General features: G+C 58.8%; 1 protein-coding gene and 1 long non-coding RNA gene across 14 annotated transcripts in view; one reads left to right on the top strand and one right to left on the bottom strand.

The window, feature by feature from the left end:
• ANKS1A (ankyrin repeat and sterile alpha motif domain containing 1A) overlaps window positions 1–17,741 on the top strand; it is a 210,256-nt gene extending 192,515 nt beyond the window's left edge. For 7 of the 13 annotated variants that reach the window (XM_051855743.3, XM_089334057.1, XM_051855741.3 and 4 more), the window contains 11 exons: window positions 5,532–5,630; window positions 6,376–6,528; window positions 6,631–6,738; window positions 8,474–8,638; window positions 10,243–10,368; window positions 10,682–10,753; window positions 10,889–10,975; window positions 11,525–11,662; window positions 13,144–13,314; window positions 13,553–13,651; window positions 14,165–14,433. In XM_051855743.3, the coding sequence (XP_051711703.3) occupies window positions 5,532–5,630; window positions 6,376–6,528; window positions 6,631–6,738; window positions 8,474–8,638; window positions 10,243–10,368; window positions 10,682–10,753; window positions 10,889–10,975; window positions 11,525–11,662; window positions 13,144–13,314; window positions 13,553–13,651; window positions 14,165–14,284 (1,338 nt within the window). In that variant the 3' untranslated portion in view covers window positions 14,285–14,433. Of the gene's footprint in view, window positions 1–5,531; window positions 5,631–6,375; window positions 6,529–6,630; window positions 6,739–8,473; window positions 8,639–10,242; window positions 10,369–10,681; window positions 10,754–10,888; window positions 10,976–11,524; window positions 11,663–13,143; window positions 13,315–13,552; window positions 13,652–14,164; window positions 14,434–15,370 lie in introns of those variants that run through there. The other 6 variants (XM_070074163.2, XM_089334063.1, XM_051855747.3 and 3 more) reach the window with 4 other exon arrangements.
• LOC138849673 (uncharacterized) lies at window positions 12,199–13,761 on the bottom strand. The gene is made up of 3 exons (XR_011388698.2): window positions 13,623–13,761; window positions 12,951–13,040; window positions 12,199–12,441 (listed from the first exon to the last, which is right to left on the bottom strand). It is a non-coding gene; the product is annotated as an uncharacterized LOC138849673 (long non-coding RNA).
• Window positions 17,742–22,836: the final 5,095 nt, after the last annotated feature.

Raw genomic sequence — 22,836 nt, 5'->3', positions numbered from 1 at the left:
GGCGTGCTGCCACCAGGAGCCTGGAAGAGAGCGCCCCAATCCCATGTGCCGCTGCGTCCTTCCCCGGGAAGTGGCAGGGCCTCCACAGGTTGTCTGTCGAGGTCTCGGGAATGAGGAGCCAGTAACATTTTTGCTTCCTCTTGCTCACTGTCACCATTAAGTTTTATCACTTGAGTGAGGCCCGGGCCTGGGCCAGGCAGGGTTTTGGCTATTTGGGAAGGCAGGGAGGTGTGGGTCAAGGCTGAGTACCTCCTGGGCCAGCCGTGAGTTGAGGTGACCACTTCGGGAAATTGCATCAGAAAGTCCAGAAGAGGCAGGGGTTGGTGCCGCCAGGCAGCGTGGGGGCACAGAGGGGAAGGCAACAGGAGTCACTGAGCCCCTCACTCGCATGATGGTCGCTACTCAGCCTGTGCAGCAGGTGCTCTGTTCCTGCTTACCAGGTCCTGAATCGGTGAGAACCTTGAACAGCAAAACCAGTAGAACCCGTTCTCGTGTCTTTACAACACAGCCACCTTGTGTAGTTGCTGGCGCTTGGAAAGCCCTTACCCCTGAGGTGTCTGGGAGCACAACCCTGAGCAAGAGAGAGCGCTCTCCCTCCTTGCTGTCTGCCCCTCACTCCGAGGCTTTTCTGCTGTCCCCTGGCCAGCTCCTGTCACCCCAAACTCTGAGTCTGGGGCTGTTCTCTGGGCTGCAGGGAAGAGTGTGCTCTACCCCCTCTCCTGGCTCACTGCGAGAGCCCCCACGGGTTGGTGACAACACCCCAGTCCGAGCTGAGACAGAAGCCTGGTCTGTGTTCAGTGGCCTGAACCGCAGAGGTTGTTCTGGGAGCGACGGCAGCCTGCCGCAGCGGCGACTAGCAGGCAGAGCCTAGAGCAGGCAGCCTGTGGGTGTGTGTGCGGCCACTGCCGTGTTGGTGGAGGACAGCTGTGTGTCCTGGGCAAGTTCTGCACACAGTCCATGGGTGTGTGGGAAAAGCTGCATATGTGGGGTGTATGCATGCACAAGTATGTGTTACAGCCCCAGTTTTACCCCCAAAATTTAATAAAACTTAGAAAAGTACACTAAAATGGTAAACATCCCACTTTTTAAAGAAAATTCATTCATTTAGAAAAATGTACTGGCCGGCGCCGCAGCTCAATAGACTGTGCCGGCCGCAGCAGCCATTGGATGGTGAGCCAACGGCAAAGGAAGACCTTTCTCTTTGTCTCTCTCTCATTGTCCACTCTGCCTGTCAAAAGAAAAAGAAAAAGAAAAGAAAAAAATGTACCAAAATGGGAACCTTCTTTTCCTCCCAAGGTGATGGATTTATAGGTGGCTTTCACATTTTTCTTTGTGCTTTCTTTACTTTCAAAATGTTCTACAATTAACGTATAATTCTACTCAGAAAAAAAAAAAAATTGGAGAGAGAATGCAGGGCCCAGTGGAAATCCACCATGCTCTTGAAGGCGGAGCAGAGGTCCCACCCGGCCCTGGCTCAGGAAGCTCTGAGTAACTCGGGCCCCGCCTCCCACTCTGCCCAGGGTTTGGTGAACAACTGTCACCCAGCCAGGACACAGCTTTCCCCTGTGCTGGCTCTGCTGGCCTTGGGGGGATTCTCCTTTCTGGTCCTGAGTCACATTAGCTGTGTTTCCTGAGTATGCCCCCTTGGGTACCGCACCTGCTGTGTGAGGCGAGAGGGGAGGAGCTATGGGGAGAAACACCTGTCAGGCCAGGATGCAGCTCTGTCTCACGGCAGCCTTTGCATTTTTATGTCTGGTGGCAGGCAGGGAGTGACCAGCATGGAGATGAGGCTGGAGGAGGCAGTGCTCAGCCAGTGCTGTTCTGGCCACTAGTCTCTGTCTTTAAAGATGAATTTATTTATTTATTTATTTGAAAGAGTTGGAGAGTGAAGGAGAGACAGAGAAAGAAAGGTCTTCCATCTTCAGGGTCACTCCCCAGATGGCCACAACAGCCGGGGCTGGGCCAGGCTGAAGCCAGGAGCTTCTGGGTCTCCCACGTGGGTGCAAGAGCCCTTTTCCCAGGCTGTCAGCAGGGAGTTGGATCAGAAGTGAAGCAACCAGGATGAGAACCAGAACGGCAGCTCTGTTTCCTTACTGCATTTCCCTAACAAACCCACCCCTGGGCCTTTGTTATCCCTGCAGGTGGACAGGGAGGTTCTCTTGGTTTCCTACTCTACAGTGGGGCTTTGTCCTCCTTGTGGAGTTACTGTAAGGATTAATGAGATGCGGGCAAGGTGCTTGTGCTCATCACTGTCAGCCCCCTGCAGGCCATCGTTAGTATTGGCACCGTCCTCATCTTGGCTCTTGCAGCCCGGAGCCTCCGCTGAATCCGCCACATGTCCAGCTCTTGCCCACCTTCCCAGGATGCCCACCTTCCCAGGATGCCCACCTTCCCAGGATGCCTCCCCCTCCCTAGCTCCCACACGTGGCCTGTGTAGGGTAGGTGGTCGGGGGAGAGGAAGGGCTGGTCTCCCCATGGTGTGGGCCTTCCCAGGCTGAGTGCTTCAGAGTCTCTGGCATTGTAGGCAGTGAGTGGAGACGGTAGAAGACACCTGGAGGCTGTAGCTGGCTGAAGACAGAGGCGCAGCAGGTGCCAGGGTCCCGGGTTCTGTGCCTCTGTAAAGAGGGGATTGGGCTGTGTGACCTTGTGTGACCTTGCCCACCTCACCTTCCTGGCTACAAGCTGGGACAGCCTTTTTTTTTTTTTTTTTTTTTTTTTTTTTTTTTTTTTTTTTTTGACAGGCAGAGTGGACAGTGAGAGAGAGACAGAGAGAAAGGTCTTCCTTTGCCTTTGGTTCACCCTCCAATGGCCGCCACAGTCAGTGTGCTGCGGCCAGCGCACCGCGCTGATCCAGTGGTCTCCCATGGGGTGCAGGGCCCAAGCACTTGGGCCATCCTCCACTGCACTCCCGGGCCACAGCAGAGAGTTGGCCTGGAAGAGGGGCAACCGGGACAGAATCCAGCGCCCTGACCAGGACTAGAACCCCGTGTGCCGGCGCCGCAAGGCGGAGGATTAGCCTAGTGAGCTGCCGCGCTGGCAGGGACAGCCTTTCTTCAGCTGGAGCAGGACCCTGGCCGGGCTGCACGGCCCCTCCCTCAGCAGCCTGACCCTTCCCACCTCTGCAGTGCGGGGCAGCTGCTCTGGCCTCAGACCCACTTCTCTGCCCTCTTACCACCTCCAGACAAAACCCTCAGGCCCTCTGGGTCTGAGGCATCGATCCCTTTGACCCTCCCCTGAAGAGTACTGTGATAGGATAAGAAATGCCTGTGTGGCTCTTCCTCCTGTTTCCTGACACACAGTTCCTAAACCCCTGGAGATCTCCTTTGGTATGCTAATGAGATGGCTGGTGGCCCCCTCAGGGAGGGGGAGGTTGAGGTTGGCCAGTGATTTGATCAACTTGCCTTGAGGTCTCTGGGCAGCTGAACGTGAGGGCAGCCGCGTGCCTGGTGTCCCTATAGCAGAGATGCTCCCAGCCCCTCCCACATGCCCGAGGACACATCCTTATTACACACGGGTGAGCAGAGGTTCTGTGAGCTGCCCTAGTAAGTGATCCAAGTCAAGGAAAGGGCCGTGGGAACCCTGGCTTACAGCCGGTGTGTCAGGTGCGCAGGTCGCAGCCTGGGCTTGGGTTGTGGCACTGAGCCCTGTACCTGTGGGATCCGCTCTACTCCGGGGGCAGCGTCAGAGGTGACTTAAACTGCAGGGTGTGTGCAGAGAATCAAAAGGCTATGGGGCGTGAAGAGTGGTGTGAGCCAGGGCAGGCACGTGGGCTTCGTCTCACATCAGCCCGGATTGTCCCAGCCTTCACCGAGGAGTCAGAGACCAAGGCTGTGAGGTTGGCAGCATCGAGTTCAACTAGTCATCTGTTTCTTTCTTCTTCTTTTTTTTTTTTTTTTTAAGATTTTATTTATTTGTTTAAGAGGCAGAGTTACAAGACAGAGGAAGAGACAGAAAAGTCTTCCATACTTCCATACACTGGTTCATTCCCTAGGTGGCCACAATGGCCGGAGCTGTGCCAGTCCAAAGCCAGGAGCCAGGAGCTTCTTCCAGCTCTCCCATGTGGGCGCAGGGGCCCAAGGACTTGGGCCATCTTCTACAGCTTTCCCAGGCCATAGCAGAGAGCTGGATCGGAAGTGGGGCAGCGGGGACACAGTCCATGCCCGTGTGGGATGCCAGCACCACAGGCAGAGGCTTAACCTTTTGCTCCACAGCACCAGCCCCTATTTCTCTTTTTTATTTCATAGAGTTATGTCTATTTGAGAGAGCTCCCGCCTCCTAGTTCACTCCCATAATGCCTGTAAGAAGCCAAGAGCCAGGAACTCAATCCAAGTCTCCCAGGCACAGACCCAGTCACTCGAGCCGCCATCCCCCAAACCTGGGTCTTGATCCATTTGCTCTAATCAGGGCTGTGGGGGAGGCCCCATCCTTTTCCTTTTCTCTTGTCGGCAGCCACCCCTCTGTCTGTTTCCGTGGTCATTGGACATGTCAGACACGTTCCTCCTCCAAGAAGTCGGAATACCTTCCCGACAGAAAGGACGGGGGCCGCGCCACAGCTTCCCTGTACCAACCCCTCCAGTCCCTCACCACGCTCCCAGCACAGCTCCTGCTGTGCCCTTCCCTTCTTGCAAGGGAAGCCCGGCTCCACGCCCAGAGCCCCCTGCACCCAGCTGGCGGCCGCCCGCGTCTGGCTGTGGCTGAGGGCCAGGGCAGAACCTGTGAGTCTCCTATCGGGGCCCACGCTGTGCCTCTCAAAGTTGAATCCGAAAATAGCTGTCTGGTGAGTCACAGGCACGAGGCGTCCTCACAGGGGTGAGGACGTGGCGTTGTCACACTGCCCGGGTTCCGATCAGCTCCACCTCTGGCCGTGTGACCTCGGGAACTTCTCACCTGTGTGTACCTCAGTTTCCTCATCTGCAGAACAGGATCGTGCGTGCGACGTGGGGATGACCCACGTGAAAGCTCTCAGAGTGAGGAGCGTGCAGTGAGTGCCAACCACGCCCCCGCCCCATCACACGGGGTGCTGAGCAGCGGGTGCCCCTCGGGGCCGGTGGAGGTCAGGGACAACAACCCGAGTGGACGCGGCTCTGGCCCACTCCTCGTGGGGCGGGGAGCCCTTTCTAACTGGGTGCCCTCCTCCTGGAGGCAAGTCCAGCTCCTTGGCTCTCTGCCTCTGTCACCAGCTGCCTGCCTGCAGGGGTTCTAATGCTCTAGAACTACCGTCACACCTGCGGGAACCCTCGGGGCTAGCCCAACGGTTCTTCCTCTCGGCCTTGGGACCTGCTCCCCAGACACACACATGAACTCCCTGAGGTGGGCTAGTGCAGGTGGCCAGGCGTGGGAGGTCCCACCCCTCGTCCCTGTCTGATCTGGCCCAGATCAGCAGCCTGCAGGTTTGTGTGCAGTTGACCCCAGCCTCTGGCCCCAGGACCCCTGAGTCCCCTTGCTGTCTTGGTGTCTGTTGGTGCAGCAGAAGAATTTGACCACAAGTTGTGGGCTCAGGACGGGCCCTGATGTCTTCTCTCTGTTCTCAGGGGTCTAACGTGATGGAAGAACAAGATCTGCGAGAGATTGGCATTGGTGACCCGCAGCACCGGCGGAAGCTGCTCCAGGCCGCGCGCTCTCTGCCCAAGGTGACCACTACTATGCCAAGGCCAGGGCCCTGTCCCTAACGCTGTCCCCTGGACTGAGGACAGCTGGGCTCCAGCACGTACAGATCATACGGGTCTCTTCCTTGTCCTGAGAGCCCCAGCAGGGCCAGCACACACTCTGTTTGCTTCCTCACTGAGTCGCGAGGCCCCTGGAGAGGCATCAGGGCTCTAGGAGTCGTAAACACCTTGTGAGGATGGACCAGGGAGGTGCCAGGCTCTCATGTGAGCCTGATGCCCACAGGGTTGGCCTGTCACCTCGAGCCCCTTTGGGGCATCCAGGCCACCCCATACTGATCTCCGGCGACAGGCCCCTCCCCAGGTGGGCCTGGGAGAGCAGGGCAGCCAGGAAGGCATAGTCTTCCCCTGGGGAGCTCGGAGCTGGCATGCCTGGGCCCCTCCCCTGAACCGTGCTGGTGCCAAGTCCAGGGCCCCGTGTTCCTTCTACTCGGTCAGGGCTTAGAAGCACCTGCTTCACAGACACCCCATTTTCTGGTCCCTGCACCCCCCCATCTAGCCTTACCCGGCCCTGAGGGTCAGCCAGTGGTTCCCACCTCCCACATGGGGAAGCTAAGGCCAAAGCGCCAGTGCTAGAAAGGGAAGGACTTGGGGGTACTCAGGGGCTTCCCTCAGCCGCTGCCCCTGGTATAGCTGTGTGAGCTGGCCTGGCCCCAGGTCCCCATCCTGTGAGTGTGGAGATGTCAGCCCCGTTGCCTCCCTTGCCCCACAGGTGAAGGCGCTGGGCTGTGATGGGAACAGCCCCCCATCAGTGCCCTCCTGGCTGGACTCCCTGGGGCTGCAGGACTATGTCCACTCCTTCCTGTCGAGTGGCTACAGCTCCATCGACACTGTGAAGAACCTCTGGGAGCTGGAGCTCGTCAATGTGAGTACAGCCTGGGCCTGGGCCGGCTCCTTGGTGACACATCTGGCCATGGGGACCCCAGGAGCCCCGTCTCCGCTGACGCCTCCCCTCTTTGCTGCCCAGGTCCTGAAAGTGCACCTGCTCGGCCATCGCAAGCGCATCATTGCCTCCCTCGCAGACAGGCCCTACGAGGAGCCGCCCCAGAAGCCCCCGAGGTTTTCCCAGCTGAGAGTGAGTTGAGGGATAAAAGGAATCTGCGTGTTCTCTGTATCTTTGGGACTCAAAGAGAATCCTCTCGGAACCCTTCAGAGGGGCCTCCGCTGTGTTGTTGGGGCCAAGTCTGCCCCTGGGCCCAGCTCAGCAGGGGAGCACAGGAGACGGGTCTTTGGCTCTTTAGAAATCACATGCCTCCCAGAAGCCTGGGCTGGTCTGTGATAAAGGGGCTGTGGGGCAGGAAGGCACAGCTCGGAGTGCCTGCTTTCAGTTCTGCTCTGCAGCTCCGCCTCCCGATCCCAGGGTCCTGCGAATGCTCCCTTAGGAGCCAGCAGGTAATGGCTCAAGTGCTTGGGTCCCTGCCACCCACATGGGAGGCCTGGACTGAGTTCCTGGCTCCTGGTTTCAGCCTCATTCCAGTCCCAGTTGTTGCAGGCATTTGGGGAATGATGGGATCTTTAAAAAAAGATTATTTTCATCTACTTGAAAAGCAGAGTGACAGATCTTCTATCCAATGCTTCACTCTCCAAATGCCTACCACAGCCAGGGATGTGCCAGACTGAAACCAAGAGCCTAGAACTCCACCCCGATCTCCCCTGTGGGTGGCAGGAACCCAGGTACTCGAGTCGTCATCTGCTGCTTCCAGGATGCATCGGCAGGAGGCGGAACAGGCATCCCAAGCAGCCACTGAACCAGTTTGCCACAACAGCCACCCCTAGGAGCTTTCTTTCTCTGCCTTTCAAAAAAAGATTTCACCGAGATTTTTTTAATTGGGGCAGACATTTGCCACAGCTGTTGTCACTGCTTTGGATACTCGCAGCCCATATCAGGGTGTTGGGGTTCAGGTCCTTCTCTGCTTCCAGTTCCAGCTTCCTGCTGATGTGCACCCTGGGAGACTGTAGGCGATGAGTCTCTGTAAGCCACATAGGAAGCCCAGATTCAGTGTCCAGCTCCCAGCCTCAGCCTGGCCCAGCGCTGGCTATTGTGAGCACTTGGGGAGTGGACCGGTGGATGGGAGATCTTGCTCTCTCTGCTTTCCAAATAAATAAAAATTTAAAAGAAAATAAAAGTTGAGGGGAAAGTAAAACAAATACACAGAATGCAGGCTTTGCTGGGGCTGCCTCTGGGTGTTCCTCTCAGCCTCAGGCAGGGCAGGGGTGAGGTGGGAGGAGTCCCCTCAGGGCGGTGTGATTTGCGCCCCAGGCCTAGCTGGATCGGGATGGCCTGGGGTGGGGAAGAGCAGCCCTCCCAGATGACGTGTTGCAGAGGTCACGGAACCGACTGCAGGCAGGGATGGGTTGCACCGCAGCCTGTTGCCCCCTCAGGCCAGCTGTGCCTGCCAGGCCCCTGTCCCAGGCCTCATCCCTTTCATTCTCCCACAACTTCAGCAACTGGGGGCTGTTTTATCCTCCTCCAATGGACGAGAAAGCTGCAGCCCAGCCTCGTTCTGGGAGCCAAGCGCACAGCGGACGTCCATTCTTAGGAAGCCTGAGGGCGCAGGTTCGTTTGCTCTCAGCTGGGACCACAGGGTGCCGCCGCCAGTGCCGTAGTCTTCCCAAGGTTTTGTGCAGATGATTCCCTCTCTGATGGGCGTAAAAGCAGCACCCTGGCCTAGAGCTGTCCTCTCCACAGACGGCCCAGGCCCAGGGGAGCATCGTGGCCTGAGGGTGCTTGTGGTGGCCACACCCCTGCGGGTGGGGTCGTCACACTGGGCCAGTGGGGTGTGGTTCCACCTGGGTTTCTCCCCATGCAGTGCCAAGACCTGCTCTCCCAGACGTCATCCCCCCTGAGCCAGAGTGACTCGTGTACCGGGCGCTCAGCGGACCTCCTGCTGCCTTCGGTGGACACGGGCAGGCGGCGGCACGAGAGCCTTCACGAGCCTGCGGCACCCTCTCGCACTGAGCGCTGCAGAACCCAGGTGGGCAGGACGGACCCCCCGGAGCCATCTGCTGCCCCGTGCCTGGGCACGTTGGAAGCGACCTGGCCTGCTTCCCTTGTCTTCCACTCGGTGGCCCAGCTGAGGCCCGGCCGGCCTCCCGGAGCTCGGACTGCACAGTGCGCCGCAGTGTCGGTGCTCGGGCCGCACCCACAATCTCAGTGGCCTGGACTCCCCCTTCAGGTGTTCAGAGCCACCTGCTCCTCTGTGACCGCAGCTCCCTACTGTCCAGCCCCGAAGGCCCTTGCTCATTCCCACGGCCCACCCCAGGGCCCTTGCTCCCGCCCATTCTCTCTTCCTCGCACGGCTTGCTCCCACAGCTCACATCTGTTCACCTCCCCAGCAGAACTGCAGCCCAACTCAGAGCCGGCCATTCCTGCTCTGTGCCTGCGGCCTCCAGTGGGTACAGCTGGCGACCCCAGGGTGCTCACCAGCCTTGCCGGCCCTGGTGCCGCCTGATGTCCTTGCCCAAAGCTGGTTCCATCTCTCACTCTAGCTCACCTGCTCAGAGCGTCGAGATACTGAAGACTGGCCTGTCCCACCTGCTGCCTTGCACAGGCCCCTGGCCGTGTCCCTTGTCCCCTTTGGGCTTGTCAGATAGCGGATTGGCAGGTGTTCCTCACGCCCGTGAGGGTGACTTTAACTTCACTCCTGCCTCTTTTTCTGACTCACACTTTTCATTGCTGGCATCTGGGGATTTCGCTTGCTGTTCCACAAACTTGACCGTGACTTCAAAGGTCTTAAGAACGGCCCTTCCAGCAGTTTCAGGCGCTCTGTATTGTGAGGCCACAGCTGCTGGCAGTGGAAGCCTTACACACTGCCCGAATCTGCTCCTTCCTCCCCTGCCCTCCTGAGGAAGCCATCATCTTCACCTGGGCCCAGCCCCTCGCCCAGCTGCTGCCTGAAGGCTCTGTTTAAAATGCAGCCCCAGGGGCAGGTGTTTTGCCTGGTCTTTAAGCCTCCCACATCCCCCATCAGAAGGCCTGGGTTCGGGACCTGGCTCCGGCTCCTGACGTCAGCCTCCTGCCAGTGCAGACCCTGGGGAGCAGTGCTGGCTCCCGGTGGGACTTGTTACCCAAGTAGGAGACGTGGGTTGAGTTCCCAGCTTCAGCTGCAGCCAGGAGCCATTGTGGGTATTCAGGGAATGGGCCAGCAGATGGGAGCTCGCTCTGTGTCTCTCAAGTAAAAATTAAAAGCATCCTAGCCAAGGATTCCCGGTCTTGCACTGTGAGACACGGCTCGAGTCGTGTGCACCTCTGCTTTGTTCTGGACAGCGCCCAGCAGCCCGGGCTTCCCCACACGGAGTCTGCTGTATTCCCCTTTGCTTTTGGTCATTTCCGGTCTCCTTTGGGACTCCTCTTGGACTCTGCAGAGCCAGCCCTTCCTGACTGAGCCCTGCTCTGAGCTGTGGGTGCCCCCTCCCTGCTGTCCTCAGCACCTCCTCCCCTGCACAGTGCATTTGAATTGCTACTCTGCCCCCACCCTCTCCACTGGCCCTTGAACTCTGAGGTCACTGGCTTCTGCACCCTTGGGTGTGCTGCGGCCAGCCAGCAGCCAGCAGCCGTCCCATGGCACGTGTTCTGCAGGAAGAGCACCGCGAGGCCAAGCTGACCCTTCGGCCCCCCAGCCTGGCTGCCCCCTACGCCCCCGTGCAGAGCTGGCAGCACCAGCCGGAGAAGCTCATCTTCGAGTCCTGTGGTTACGAAGCCAACGTGAGTTCCTCCCCACCGCCGTTTCCCGGCCAGGCCTCTGGAGTTCCGAGTCCAGGCTGGCCCTCGGACCCGCCCAGGCCCAGGCCCAGGCCCAGGCCCGGGGCTCAGAGGCTGTTTTCTCTGTTCTTCAGTGCCTCCCCGCAGCATAGGGGCCGGGGTAGAGAGCTCTGGATGGGCTTAGCCAGGGGAAAGTGGAGGCCTTCCCAGCCTGGGCAGAAGGGGGTTCGCTGGGTTGTGGGACAGCCCCAGATTGGCGGGTCACACTGGACAGTAACACCCGAGTCCTGAGCCCAGCCACTGTTCGCTCCCACAGTATCTGGGGTCCATGCTGATCAAAGACCTGCGAGGGACAGAATCTACACAAGACGCCTGTGCCAAGATGCGGGTAGGCTGGAGCACGCAGGGGCCAGCTAGGGCAGGAGGCCGCAGGCGGGAGCACCGTGCGGCGGATGGGAGGGAGGCCGGGGCTGGAAACCAAGGCGGTGAAGGGACATGCACGGGCACCCCTTGTTCTCTCCAGAAATCCACTGAGCACATGAAGAAGATCCCCACTATCATCCTGTCCATCACCTACAAAGGAGTCAAGTTCATCGATGCCTCCAACAAGGTGCGCTTCTCCTGAGGCCTGTAGACAGGCGCAGGGGCCTTGTCGTCACAGTGATGGGGCTCCAGGGCCAGCCACCCGGATGCCCCTCCTCACCCCTGGTCTCAGAGTGCCCCTGGGTCCCTGTCATTCTCATCCCACCACCCTTGCCAGGTGCTTGCCTATCTTCTACCCTGGGCCCTGCCACCTGCCTCTTTCCCCACCCTAGTCAGCATGGCTTACCTGCTTGCAGGCCTTCGGTGAGCAAAGGCCCCTCCCCGCGCCATGCACTACCACTTGGGGTGCCACCGTCCTAAGCCCCTTCCCACCTCGCCCCTACCCTGGAGGCCGGAGGGGCTAGAGAAAGCTCAAGATTGGATGTGAACACTTTACTGCCTTAGTAGCTGTGGTCAGAGGCAGAGAGCCCGCACCTGAGTTGGGAGAGGTGGAAGTGGGGTTTGGCTGATGCACTGGGTGAGACAGAAAAGGCGATGGAGATGGTAGAAGCCTGGGCGGTGGTGCCGGGGCTGGGCCTGGGGAAGGCGGGGGTCCCAGAGCGCTTCCTGCCCGCAGAACGTCATCGCAGAGCACGAGATCCGCAACATCTCCTGCGCGGCCCAGGACCCCGAGGACCTGTGCACCTTCGCCTACATCACCAAGGACCTGCAGACCAGCCACCACTACTGCCACGTCTTCAGCACAGTGGACGTGGTGGGTGGCGCCCCGGCCCCGGCCCCGGCGGGCACTGAGCACACGCGTGGTCCACGGAGCAGGCCTGCTGCCTCCCGGGCCGGTCTCCTTCACACAGGGGTGAGGCTGAAGCACGGAGGCGGCCAGGGCTGGCCAGGGCCTGCGGGGCAGGGGTTTCTGAGGGCTGGCGAGGCCTCTGTCTCCCCAGGGCTCTGTGCCCGGCCCCGTGGCCCTGTCCCGGCAGCGCCCTCCCGTGCAGGTTTCCTTCCTCACATTTCTTCTCACACTCAGCCTGGGGCCTGTGGGGACTCTGCCCGGAGACAAGGCCCCACGGCCCTCCGGGAGAGCAGCTACTTCAGAAGCTCTGTGGCTCCTGGAGTACTCAGCTCTCAGCACCCCCTGCAGCCCAGCCTCCTGCTTGCTCTGGGCTGGCGGGGTTAGGAACCGGGTCTGGCATCAGACACCTGGCTGTGCCCCTTGCTGGCTGTGTGACTTGGGAAACACTTGTGGCCACTTCCTCATCTATTCAAAGGGAAATATGAGGGACTGCAAAAGGGTTTTGGAAAATGAAATTAAAAGGTAAGTTTATTTTTGGTACAAATCAGTTGAAATCCATGCATAGTTTTTATATAATATGCATTTTCCATGAACTCTCTGAAGACTTGTGTAGCCAACCTCGCGGTCGGGGAGGCGGGGAAGGCCTGGAGATGGAGGGAGGTGACCCACGCCGCACGCACAGTCCGTGGCCCTTGTCGTGTGCTGCCCGCTCTGTGTCGTATGTGCTCCTAAAACTCACCGTGCTGCATAAACCACACAGAAACACCATGGGGCTTGTGGGTAAGGGGTTAGGGGCACCAACTGTCAGTGACACAGTACAAAAAAGGCACTTAAAAACACTCACACTATTGTATTAAATGGTTACAAAATATGTAACTAGATACTGCAGCACACGCACCGCCTTGAAGGCTTGCAGAGCCGTGTGCGGACACACACACACACCCCTCCCTCCCCCGCCATGACACACACACACCCTTCCCTCCTTCCTTCCCTCCCCCACCATCACACACACACACACACACACACACACACACGCCCCTCCCTCCCCACCCCTGCCATGACACACACACACCCTCCCTCCTTCCTTCCCTCCCCACCCCAGCCATGACCTTTCAAGTGAGGGGGGGAGAACGGGAGAGGCCCCAGGAGTGGGAGGGAGGAGGGCCAGCAGGGAGGGAGGGAAGGCGGTGGGAAGGGTGGCTGTCTCGGTTCTGGGACGAGCTGGTGTGGCAGCCGCAGGTCCTGCATTCACCTGGCCTTTCTGAAAGGTGTAATTATGCAAATGGAAAAAGCCGTGCTGTGCTCAGATTGTCCCCTGATGTTTCAGTCCTGCTGCAACACCCTGTTTTCCAGACAGGCGCTCTCTGTTAGTGTTCAAGGCAGAACTGGAGAGAGGCCGGCGCAGCCCCCGCGCCCCCGCTCATCAGTGCTCTGTCTCCCCCCAGAATCTCACCTACGAGGTCATCCTGACGCTCGGGCAGGCCTTCGAGGTGGCCTATCAGCTGGCTCTGCAGGCCCAGAAGGCCAGGCCTGTGGGGGCCCCCGCAGCAGAGACGATTGAAACCAAGTCTACCAAACCAGTGCCTAAGCCTCGGGTCGGCGTGAGGAAATCTGCAGTACGTGGGCCGCCAGCACCGGGACGCCCCGTCATCTCCCTGGCCTGGATTCGGGGTCCCCGGGTGGGGGGCTGCCCCTCCAGTAGTCCCTGCCCGTTAGGACAGCAGCTCCTCCCCTGCTCACCTCCCTCGCCAGGCTCACCCCAGGGCAAGGCCACCGCGGGGCTGTGGAGAGCGCGAGCCCGCAGCAGGCCCGTGACGCCGCCCCTGTGTCTGTCTGCTTTGCTCTGCGCCCCAGGTGCCGCTGCCCCCCGATAGTCGCTGTTGTTACTGTCACACCTGCACCACCCACCGTCCCTCCTACCTACCGCTGCCGTCTCTTAGTCCTGGACTCAAGGTCTTTGCGCCTCCTGCTGTCTTGTGTGTCCGTCTCCCCGAAGTGACCGTGAGCTCTCTTCCTCGGCCTGCGTGGCCCACGTTCCCTTCTCCTTCCTGGTTGGCGCTCTGCCCCTCCCTGTGTGTGCTTCCGCCCCCTGTGTTCCTGTCGTGTGTCCTCTCTCCCGAGGCCTGGCATGGCTGCTGTGGTCTCGCTCCAGGGTGAGCTGTCTGGCCCCACTGAGGGAGCCGAGGCGTGGAGTTGCCCAGCCCCGTGTCCCTTTCCTGCCCAGGGGTGGGGCAGAGGAGACTCAGGTAGAGCACGCTTCCTCCCCTGAGCAGACCGGGAGATCCTTGGCAGGAGGAGCTGCCCCTGGAGGTGGCCGTCCCCCAGGTGCTCCGAGGAAGGCCCCAGCCCCGGCCCGCTCTTGGCTGAGACTCCAGTGCCACCCAGGTGGTAAAGGGGCCGTGGGCCGCTCGCCTCCGGCCCCAGCCCGGGGCTGCCCTCTGACTCTTCTGTGTCCTTGTTTGGCAGCTGGAACCGCCCGACGTGGACCAAGATGCTCAGTCCCATGCCAGTGTCTCCTGGATTGTGGACCCAAAACCAGACTCTAAGCGGAGCCTCAACACCAAGTATGAGACCACTATCTTCTAAAACAGCCCACTCCCCGTCTCCACTAGTGTCACTGTGCCTTTGCCGCCCGGTCTTTCTGCTTTCTCGACTCCTTCCAGCTGCTGACGCCACGGCGCCGCCTCCACGGGGCCCTGCTCTCCTGGGCAGCTGCTCCAGACACACACTCACAGATGTGCCCCACACCGCCACACACTGTGAATCCTCCCCCTTGGGCTGAGGACAGCTTGGGGGGTGAGTCGCCTCTGAAGTGGGCAGCAAGGGGGCAAGGGATGTGCGGGGCCGGGAGCCCACGCAGAACGCACCTTAACACCCTCTCGGGTGGGCCTGGCTCCCGGCCCCGCCCCCGTCTTCTGTCCTGAGCCGCGGCGGGGCGCTGTCCTCACCTTCCCTGACACAGCCAGCCACTGTGACGGCCCAGTGCCAGAACCCCGCAGCCTGCGGCCCCGCCCCCTCCCCTCGGCTGCTCTGAGGTGCTGGCCTCGCTCTTGTGGTCGGGCCCCACTGAGACTGAGCTCGGAGACGTGGCCTGGCCGGGGACAGACTGCGCTCTGGGAGGGCCCCGGGTACGTGCCAGGCCCGTGGGCGCCGGCTGACTCCACTCGGCATGTTTCTTGGTCCTAATGGGCCCTCTACTCCAAGGAACCTGGTGGCGTGCATGTGTCTCAGCCGTCGAATCGCAGGCTGTGGAGCTGTGGCTCCCAGGGGAATAAGGCGTTCCTGTAGGAGCAGCAGGAGGGGCCTGGCCCTGCTCCCGTGGTGCACCCTCCCTTCCGCAGAGGAGCTGCTGCAGCACGGGGGTCTAGACCGAGCCACTCCCGTAGTCCTCTGACGTTTCTCCACGCTGTGGGGCCACGGTGTGCGAGCGCATCAGTTTAGGTGGCAGCAGTTCCGTCGGAGGCCGCGCGGATGTAGCGTAGCCCGGCGGCCGAGCCCGGTGGGCCCTTCCGCCCCGCTGACCGTGTGCCTTCCTGAGCGGAGCGGCGGGCTGGGTGTGTGGAGGGCAGGGAGGCGGGGAGGGACTGCTCCTCTGCACCTCCTCTCCACTCCTCCGCCTTTGCAGCCCCTGTAGTTAACCCTCTCCTCCCCCCGTTGTTTGCTTCTGCCAAGCTGAGCCACTGAGGAACCACACTGTGCTGCGGACACACACACGTGGGGGCGCAGGCTCCTGCCACCACCACCGCCACCTCACCTGCAGCTTTGAAGACCCAGGCCCGACCTCTGCCTGTGGGGACCTCCGCCCGACAGCTCGGCCTGGGCCTGCTGCCCCCAGGCCTTGCAGAGCGAGCCCAGCCCTGCCGAGGGAGGCACCGCAGGCCCAGCAGAGGCGCTGCCTGCAGGGCAAGAAGGACTCGTCTGAACAGGTTTTTAATAGAAAAAGGCTTTTTTATAAAATGAACTTTTAACACTTGGCTCAAACCTCTCGGTCAAACTGCCAACCATTAGACAAATGGCTGTGGGGTCCGAGGACAGGGGACCTGAGATTGGCAGCCTCTGTCCTCACGGTGGGATCCCAGCGTGGCCTCTGTGTGGCTCAGGCCAGGGGAGTGGATGGGTTTCTCTGCTTTTCCAGCCCCCAGCCAAGCTGCTGTCCTTCACAACGCTGCCCGACTTCTCATCCGGTCTTGCACTGGCCATGGGCAGCTGGGCAGAAACAGCTGCTTCCTGCTTCCAGGGTTCCAAATGTGAGGGTCCAGTGGCCAGGCGGAGACGAGCAAGCAGTCTCTGGGGCCAGGAGCTCCTCCGTGCCACGGAGTCAAAGAGCAGCAGCTTGCTTTGGGGCGTCAGTGGGCAGTCCGATTTGTCTCATCGGGGCTGTGCCGTTAGGGCTCATTTTGGTTCTCTGAACAATTGGGTTGAAGCTGGTATTCCCTGGTGCTCGGCTTCTCGCTGGCTCCAGGCATAGAAGAGGCCTGTTGGTCCCTTTCATTCCCCCAGTGCGGCCTAAGAGCAGGCCTGGTCTGCGCCCACCAGTGCTGCTTACGCCTCCCCCTGGCTCGCTTTGCTGTTCCCAGTGACCTGGGCTGTGTTCTTCACCCTGGGTGCCCTCAGAAAGGAAGGGGTTTGTTCCGTGGTGTTGAGAGGCAAAGCCGGGCCAGGCCTGTTGCTTCCAGGTCGTGGGCAGGCAGTGCTGCCCGCCATGGGTAGGCTAGCAGGCCGCATGCTGGGCCCAGGGTGCCTGGTCCAGGACTCAGCACCGCGCCCTGCCTCCCAGATTGGATGCTGATGTCTGTGTCCCCGTCCACAACCCTGTGCCTGGCCAGAGCGCGAGGGCAGGCCTGTACCTTGCAGCTGACTTGAGGCTGGGCCTCGGGGCTTTCCTGTCTGCTGAGCGTCTGGCATGGCGGGTCTGGGATTCAGCTCCCCGCTGTGGGAGAGGCAGACTCCTCCTTCTTGGTACTAAACAAGGACCTCAACACCTGCAGTTCTTCCTGTTGGCTTCAGGGCCTGAGAATCCCCGTCAGTGACACTGCACAGTATTCAGCCCCTGCTTCCTCCTAGAGCTGCCCAGGAAGCCTAAGGATCCCGAGTGCAGGGTGCTGCCTCGCGTTGCGGTGCCGGGGCGGTGCCGTCGTCTTGTACAGGGGCCGAGTCCCAGCTAAGCCGGCGTCTGCTGGTGGGCGGGAGACCCAAACAGAAACCACGTAGACACTAAGATGCGTCCGGAGGCCGTCTGTCGTTCTTAGAGCATAGGTGTGTCTTCCCCGAAGCTGCTATCTCTCTATTTATTCAGGGTGTGCTCGCACCCCAGCGCCTCAGCCGGTCTCCGGCTCTGGTTTTGAGATTGGCTTATTTCAAAGACAGGAATGTAAGGAAGGTGGCGCGCTCCCCTGTGCCCGCCCCAGGAAGGCCAGGCTTGCGGTCGGAGAGCCCTGCGTGTGCACCGAGTGCAGGTCACACCGGGAGGCCCAGTCCCTGTTTCTGAACTGTGAAGGAGCCCGAGGTGGGGGACTGCAGCTGGGAGCAGACCCAGCCCTGGCTCCCCGGCCCCCACCTTCTCTTCCGCTTGCTCTGCACTTGCCACGCTCCGCTGCTAGCATCAGATAATGGGGGGTTCCTTGAGCAGCCTGGGCTGAGCCCACAGCAGGCACAGCTGTAGTCACCCAGGCCCCGGGAGCCTGGGCTGAGCTCGGCCTTCGGAGATGCCCAGGCCTGCAGAGTGCAGCTCACGGAGGTGTGGTTGCAGATGGGTGGCAGTGGGACTGAATTGTAATAAAAATGTTATTTAATCTTTGTCTCTGTATTTTGATACTTGAATGACTTCCCCTCGTTTCACTGTACATACATTTGTTCATCTGTCTGATTTTGTCTGAATTATAGACATCTTGTGGTACCAAACATAACCAATCTGTGTGGCAACATAGACTGACCTCACTTCACGAGAGTGTAAATATTCCTGGGCTTCCAGCTTTGGTTTTGTTATTTTCGTAACTGTACAACTTAGAACAGATGGAATGAATAAATGAGGAGCGACATCAAACCAGCCTCTTTCTTGGATCCCCGGACTCCGAGAGCTCGGGCTGGGGCGGCCGAGGTGGCAGTCTGGGAGTCCTGCCGTCAGCTCCTCAGCGGGCCCTGGCACAGTGGGCGGGGCTGGTGCAAGGGCTGTGCCAGCCACCTTCCTCTCCCGGGAGGCGCGGCGCGGGGAGGGCGGGCCGCGCCCTGTGCTTGGAGGCTCCTCCGCGTCCTGGTCGCGGCTCCTGAGTCCACAGTGACGGGGCAGCTGTCTGCCAGGCAGCAAGGGGGACCTCGTAGCTCAGTGGGGAGAGGGGAGGGTAAAGTTGGAGACATACACAGCCAGCTGGAGGCGCGAGGCCAGCCCGTGGGCTCCCAAGGGGCCGCTGGTGGGCAGAGGGGAGGCTGGCATGCGGGCTGCCCTTTAGCGGACAGAATCTCGAAAGGCACAGTGGTAATAGCCGCCTCGCTGCCTGAGCCCCTGCGCCAGCAGCCATCGCATCAGCCCATCGTCCTTATCACTGGAGAGCAAAACGGGCTCGGGAAGGCTCAGACACCCACCTAGAGACCGGCAGCCCAGTGGCTACGGGCTCCCTGCTCCTACACCTGCTTCAGCCCGAGCTGCCAGAACACAGCACTTAGCCGATCCAACCCCCAATCTTGGAAGAAAATAAGACTCAGACATGGCAAATGCTTTCCCTGAGCCAGAGGGCCACGCCCGTGACCTGCGCCCGTGTAGGACTTGGAAGGCCACACTGTGCTGCAGCCGGGCCAGAAGACCTGGGCCCGCTGGGCCGTGGAGAGCCTCACCCCTTCACTCCCTGACCAGGGTACTCTCCTAGGCAGAAGGGGCCACAGCCTGGAAGAGAAGGGTCAGGTCAGGGCTAGTGTCACTGCACTGCCGCAGTCCCTGCCTGGGCCACTCGGATGCCCCCCATTTGACTCTGACTCTGACTCTGCCTACCTGCAGTGCTGGCGGGGCCGCAGACTGGTTCAGGTTGGGCCCAGGCCTGCTGCTCAGAGCCGAAAGTGGCACCAACTGTCTCCCCTGCCTCCCTCTGGGGGACCTGGAGGCAGGAGCGCTGCCGGGAGCCAGGCACTGCCAGCTGCTCCGTGTCTTGGCATGGGGTATCAGTCGGCCCTCAGCCCCCGCTGCGTGCTCCTCTCGCCCCTGCAGGGGCCCACTTCTGTCACACTCCCCTGTGTCCTTACGTCTCCCCTCCACAGGTACTGTGTTGGTGGAGGCTGAGACTGGCCTGGCCACCCTTCTACAACACCCAGGCCACTGAGCACACAGAACTTTGCCAGCTCATGCACCCTTTTTTTTAGATTTATTTCAAATGCAGAGTTAAAGAGACAGAGAGAGGAAGGTCTTCCATCCACTGGTTCACTCACCAAACGGCTGGAGTTGCGTCGATCCGGAGCCAGGAGCTTCTTCGAGGTCTCCCACGTGGGTGCAGGGGCCCAAGGACTTGGGCCATCTTCTGCTTTCCCAGGCCACAGCAGAGAGCTGGATCAGAAGTGGAACAGCCAGGACTCCAACTGGCTTTACCCGCTATGCCACAGCTCCGGCCCCTCGCGCACCTTTTAAAGCAGCTTTGCATTCCAAAATACAGAGTGTGCAGCTCCGAGCCAAGCAGAACGTCACAGGTCAAGCTGGCTCACACAGTCACGCCCCAGGAAGGCCAAGGCTTGGCCCAGCCCTTGCTTGCTGCAGGCTCTGCCTTTTCCAGGTCACGGCTCTTAGGAACACCATTAATAAAGAGCGTTTAGCAAATAAAGGAATTTATCTGAACCCCAGAATATGGAGCTGGGACAACTGGGTCCGCAGGGAGATTCCTGTTCCTACATTCCAGGTGGCTTGTATTGTACTGGTGCAATTAAAACCTCCGGCAAACACCGATAGAGACACAGGAAAATGTAGAATAAAAAAACTTCAAAGCTAGAAGAAAATTTTTTCGTAATCTTGGTATGAGAGCAGCCTTTCTAAATGCTACAAACTGGAATCCAAGAAGGATTAATATACTCAAGTCTATAAAAACCAAACATCTCTACAGAAAATGCACCATTAAGGAAACAACTGAAAATGTTTGACCATCTGTAGTAAAGGACAGCTCGAAAAGTCCCCAAACCAGAACCGGAACTTGGGCTTCCAGGCGGGTCAAGTTAGCTGCGCCCAGCCTCCCCTGAGTCTGATTAAAACCCCTGGCGGGGAGGCCAGCATCGTGATGTAGCAGGTTACGCCTCCACCTGCGGCGACATCCTATCTGGATGCTGGTTTGAGGCCTGGCTGTCCCAGCTCCCTGCTGACGCTCCTGGGGAAGCAGCAGAGGATGGCCCAAGTGCTTGGGCTCCTGCGCTCACGAAGGAGACCTGGAAAAAGCTCCTGGATTTGGCCCGGCCCAGCCATGGCCATTGTAGCCATTTGGGGAGTGAACCAGTGGATGGAAGATCTGTTTGTCCTCTTCTCTCACTCTGCCTTTCAAATAAATAGTTAGTTAAAACCTTGGCAGAAACAGCAGCACACACAGACAAAAGCCTGCTCTCGTTAGCCAAAGGAACGGGAAAGGGGCAGCCCAGCAAGATGGGAAACTTTGAGACGTTACCTGCCCAACGCCAGCCAGACACCACAGACAGAAGGGGGGCCCAAAGCTGCCCATTCCAGCAGGGGCCAACTGAGGCAGCCGCTGAGACCAGGCTGTAACAGGTGCCCCAACGCTCCAATGGGGTGGTGTCGAGGAGGCCCAGTACGCAGTCTACTGCTCAGGGAAGACGAGGCTGCTCCCACCTCCGGGGGAGCCCGACTGCCACCCCCACCTGGCCAGAGGAGGTAACATTTCCCCTTCCCTTACTGGAGGAGTGTCAAACAAAATCAGCTGAAACAGAGTTTGAGTAAGAGCCCGCGTCTCAGAACATAGCACGGAAATGCCAAAGTTCCCATAGAAAATGACTTATCATAGCGAGGGACAGGGAAGTCTCCAGGGGCGAGTGTGCAGCAGTTACACCACCATTTGCAACGCAGCATCTGCTGTCGGAGTGCCAGCTTGAGTCCTGGCAGCTCCTCTCCCGCTCTAGCGAATTTGCCTGGGAAGGCAGCAGCCAGTGCTCCAGGGGCTGAGGTGGCGCCCGTGAACCTGCAGCCTGTCATGGTGGCATCGCATATAGGCACCTGCTCTAGTCCTGGCTGCTCCACTTCCCAGCCAGCCCTCTGCTATGGCCAGGTGCTTGGGCCCCTGCCGCCCACATGGGACACCCAAATGGAGTTCCTGGCTCCTGGCTTTGGCCTGGCCCAGCCCCAGCCATTGCAACCATGTGGGGAGTGAACCGCTGGATGCAAGACCTCTCTTTCTCTCTAATTCTGCCTTTCAAATAAATAAATCCTTTTTAAAGAAAACCTGTTATATCATTTTTTTCAAAAAATCATCATTTCCCAGGAGAATTCCACAAGTGTTTAAAGGTAAACTGATAGAACCTCCATGCCATCTATTCCAGCAAACAAGAACACTTCCTGATTCACTCATGAAGTTAACATTATTCTGAACCTAACACCAGGTAAAGGACAGAATAAAGAAAGCAGAAACAGACTCCCATCATGCGTATAGGCACGTACACACAAAAACCTTCACAAGACATTAGCAGACAGAATTCAGTTACACGCATGTGCGTGGGTATGATTAAACACCATGATCAAGTGGCGTTTATTCCAGGGCTCCAACAGTGGTCAATATTTGAAGATCAATGTAATTCAACATATTAAACTGAAGAAGAAAAAAAATCACATTATCGTAGTGATTGATGCCAGAAAAAAAGTGAGAGAATTCAACATCCATTCATGGTTAAGAATAAAATACAGAAAAATGGACACGGTATGAAGAGCTCCCCTAAAATGTTCACATCCTGACAACAGACTCTGCGACTGTCTCCGTGTGGTGAAGGCTGCTCTGCAGGTGACTAAATAAAGGCTCTGGAGAGGGGGGTGGTCGTGATTACGCAGAAGGCCGATGCAATCACAGGGCTACGGGTGGGGGGCAGGGGCCACAGAGAGGAGAGGTGACGATGGAGGCAAAGGCTGCGAGACCGGCTTGCAAGGTGGAGGAAGGAGCTACCAGCCAGGAGCGCTGGCAGCCTCCAAGAGCTGCAAAGGCAGCAAGCACTTTTCCTTTGTAGCGGTCTGAACAAGGGCCACCCAAGGATCTCCGGTCCTAACTCCTGGAACCTGTTCATGTCGCTGTTAGCTTCCTAGGGCTGCCATAAGAAACCACCACAAATCACGTGGCTTAAGCAACAGCAGTAAGTGTGTTTGCTTGAAGGCTGGGAGTCTGAAGTCAAGGTGTCGGCAAGCTCCACCGTGCAGAGGGCCAGGAGGGAGGGTGGGTTCCCAGCCCCTCCTCTGGCTCTGGCAGCCTCCACGCCCCTCTCCTTGTGGATGACTGTGTTGTGGCGTCTTGCCTCTGGTCTGTCTGCACAGGGATTCTTCTTATGAGGACACAGTCACATGGGATTAGGGCCCCCCTCCCCAGCTCCAGCACGATTTCAGGTTAACCTATCTCATCTGCTATCACATCAAATAAAGCCGTGGGGCCCGCACTGTGGCGTAGCGAGTAAATCCACTGCCTGTGATGCCGGCATCCCATCTGGGCACCGGTTCGAGTCCCGGCTGCTCCTCTTCCAATCCAGCTCTCTGCTATGGCCTGGGAAAGCAGCAGAAGATGGGCCCCTGCACCCACATGGGAAACCTGGAAGAAGCTCCTGGCTCCTGGCTTTGGATCAGCGCAGCTCCAGCCTTTGCGGCCAAATGGGGAGTGAACCAGCAGATAGAAGACCTCTCTCTCTCTCTCGCTACCTCTCCTTCTATCTCTGTGTAACTCTGAGTTTCAAATAAATAAATAAAAAACAAACAAAAAAGAAAATAAAGCCGCGTTCTGAGCTGCTGGGAGTTAGGACTTTAACATACGAATTTAGGAAGGAAGCACAATTCAACCTGTAACAGTTGCCTTGTAAGAAAAAGGAGTCTTTTCCTGTGTAACCAAGGACCTTGAGATGGGGAGATTAACCTGGACTATCTGGGTGGGCCCTAAATTTTTTTAAAGATTTATTATTTTATTTGAAAGCCAGAGTTA

This window comes from Oryctolagus cuniculus, chromosome 5 (genome assembly GCF_051225735.1).
Source record: "Oryctolagus cuniculus isolate XC-2025 breed Fujian yellow rabbit chromosome 5, ASM5122573v1, whole genome shotgun sequence".
Lineage (NCBI taxonomy): Eukaryota > Metazoa > Chordata > Mammalia > Lagomorpha > Leporidae > Oryctolagus > Oryctolagus cuniculus.
The sequence above is the reverse complement of the archived record's forward strand: the minus strand, read 5'-3'. Positions and strand labels throughout refer to the sequence as shown.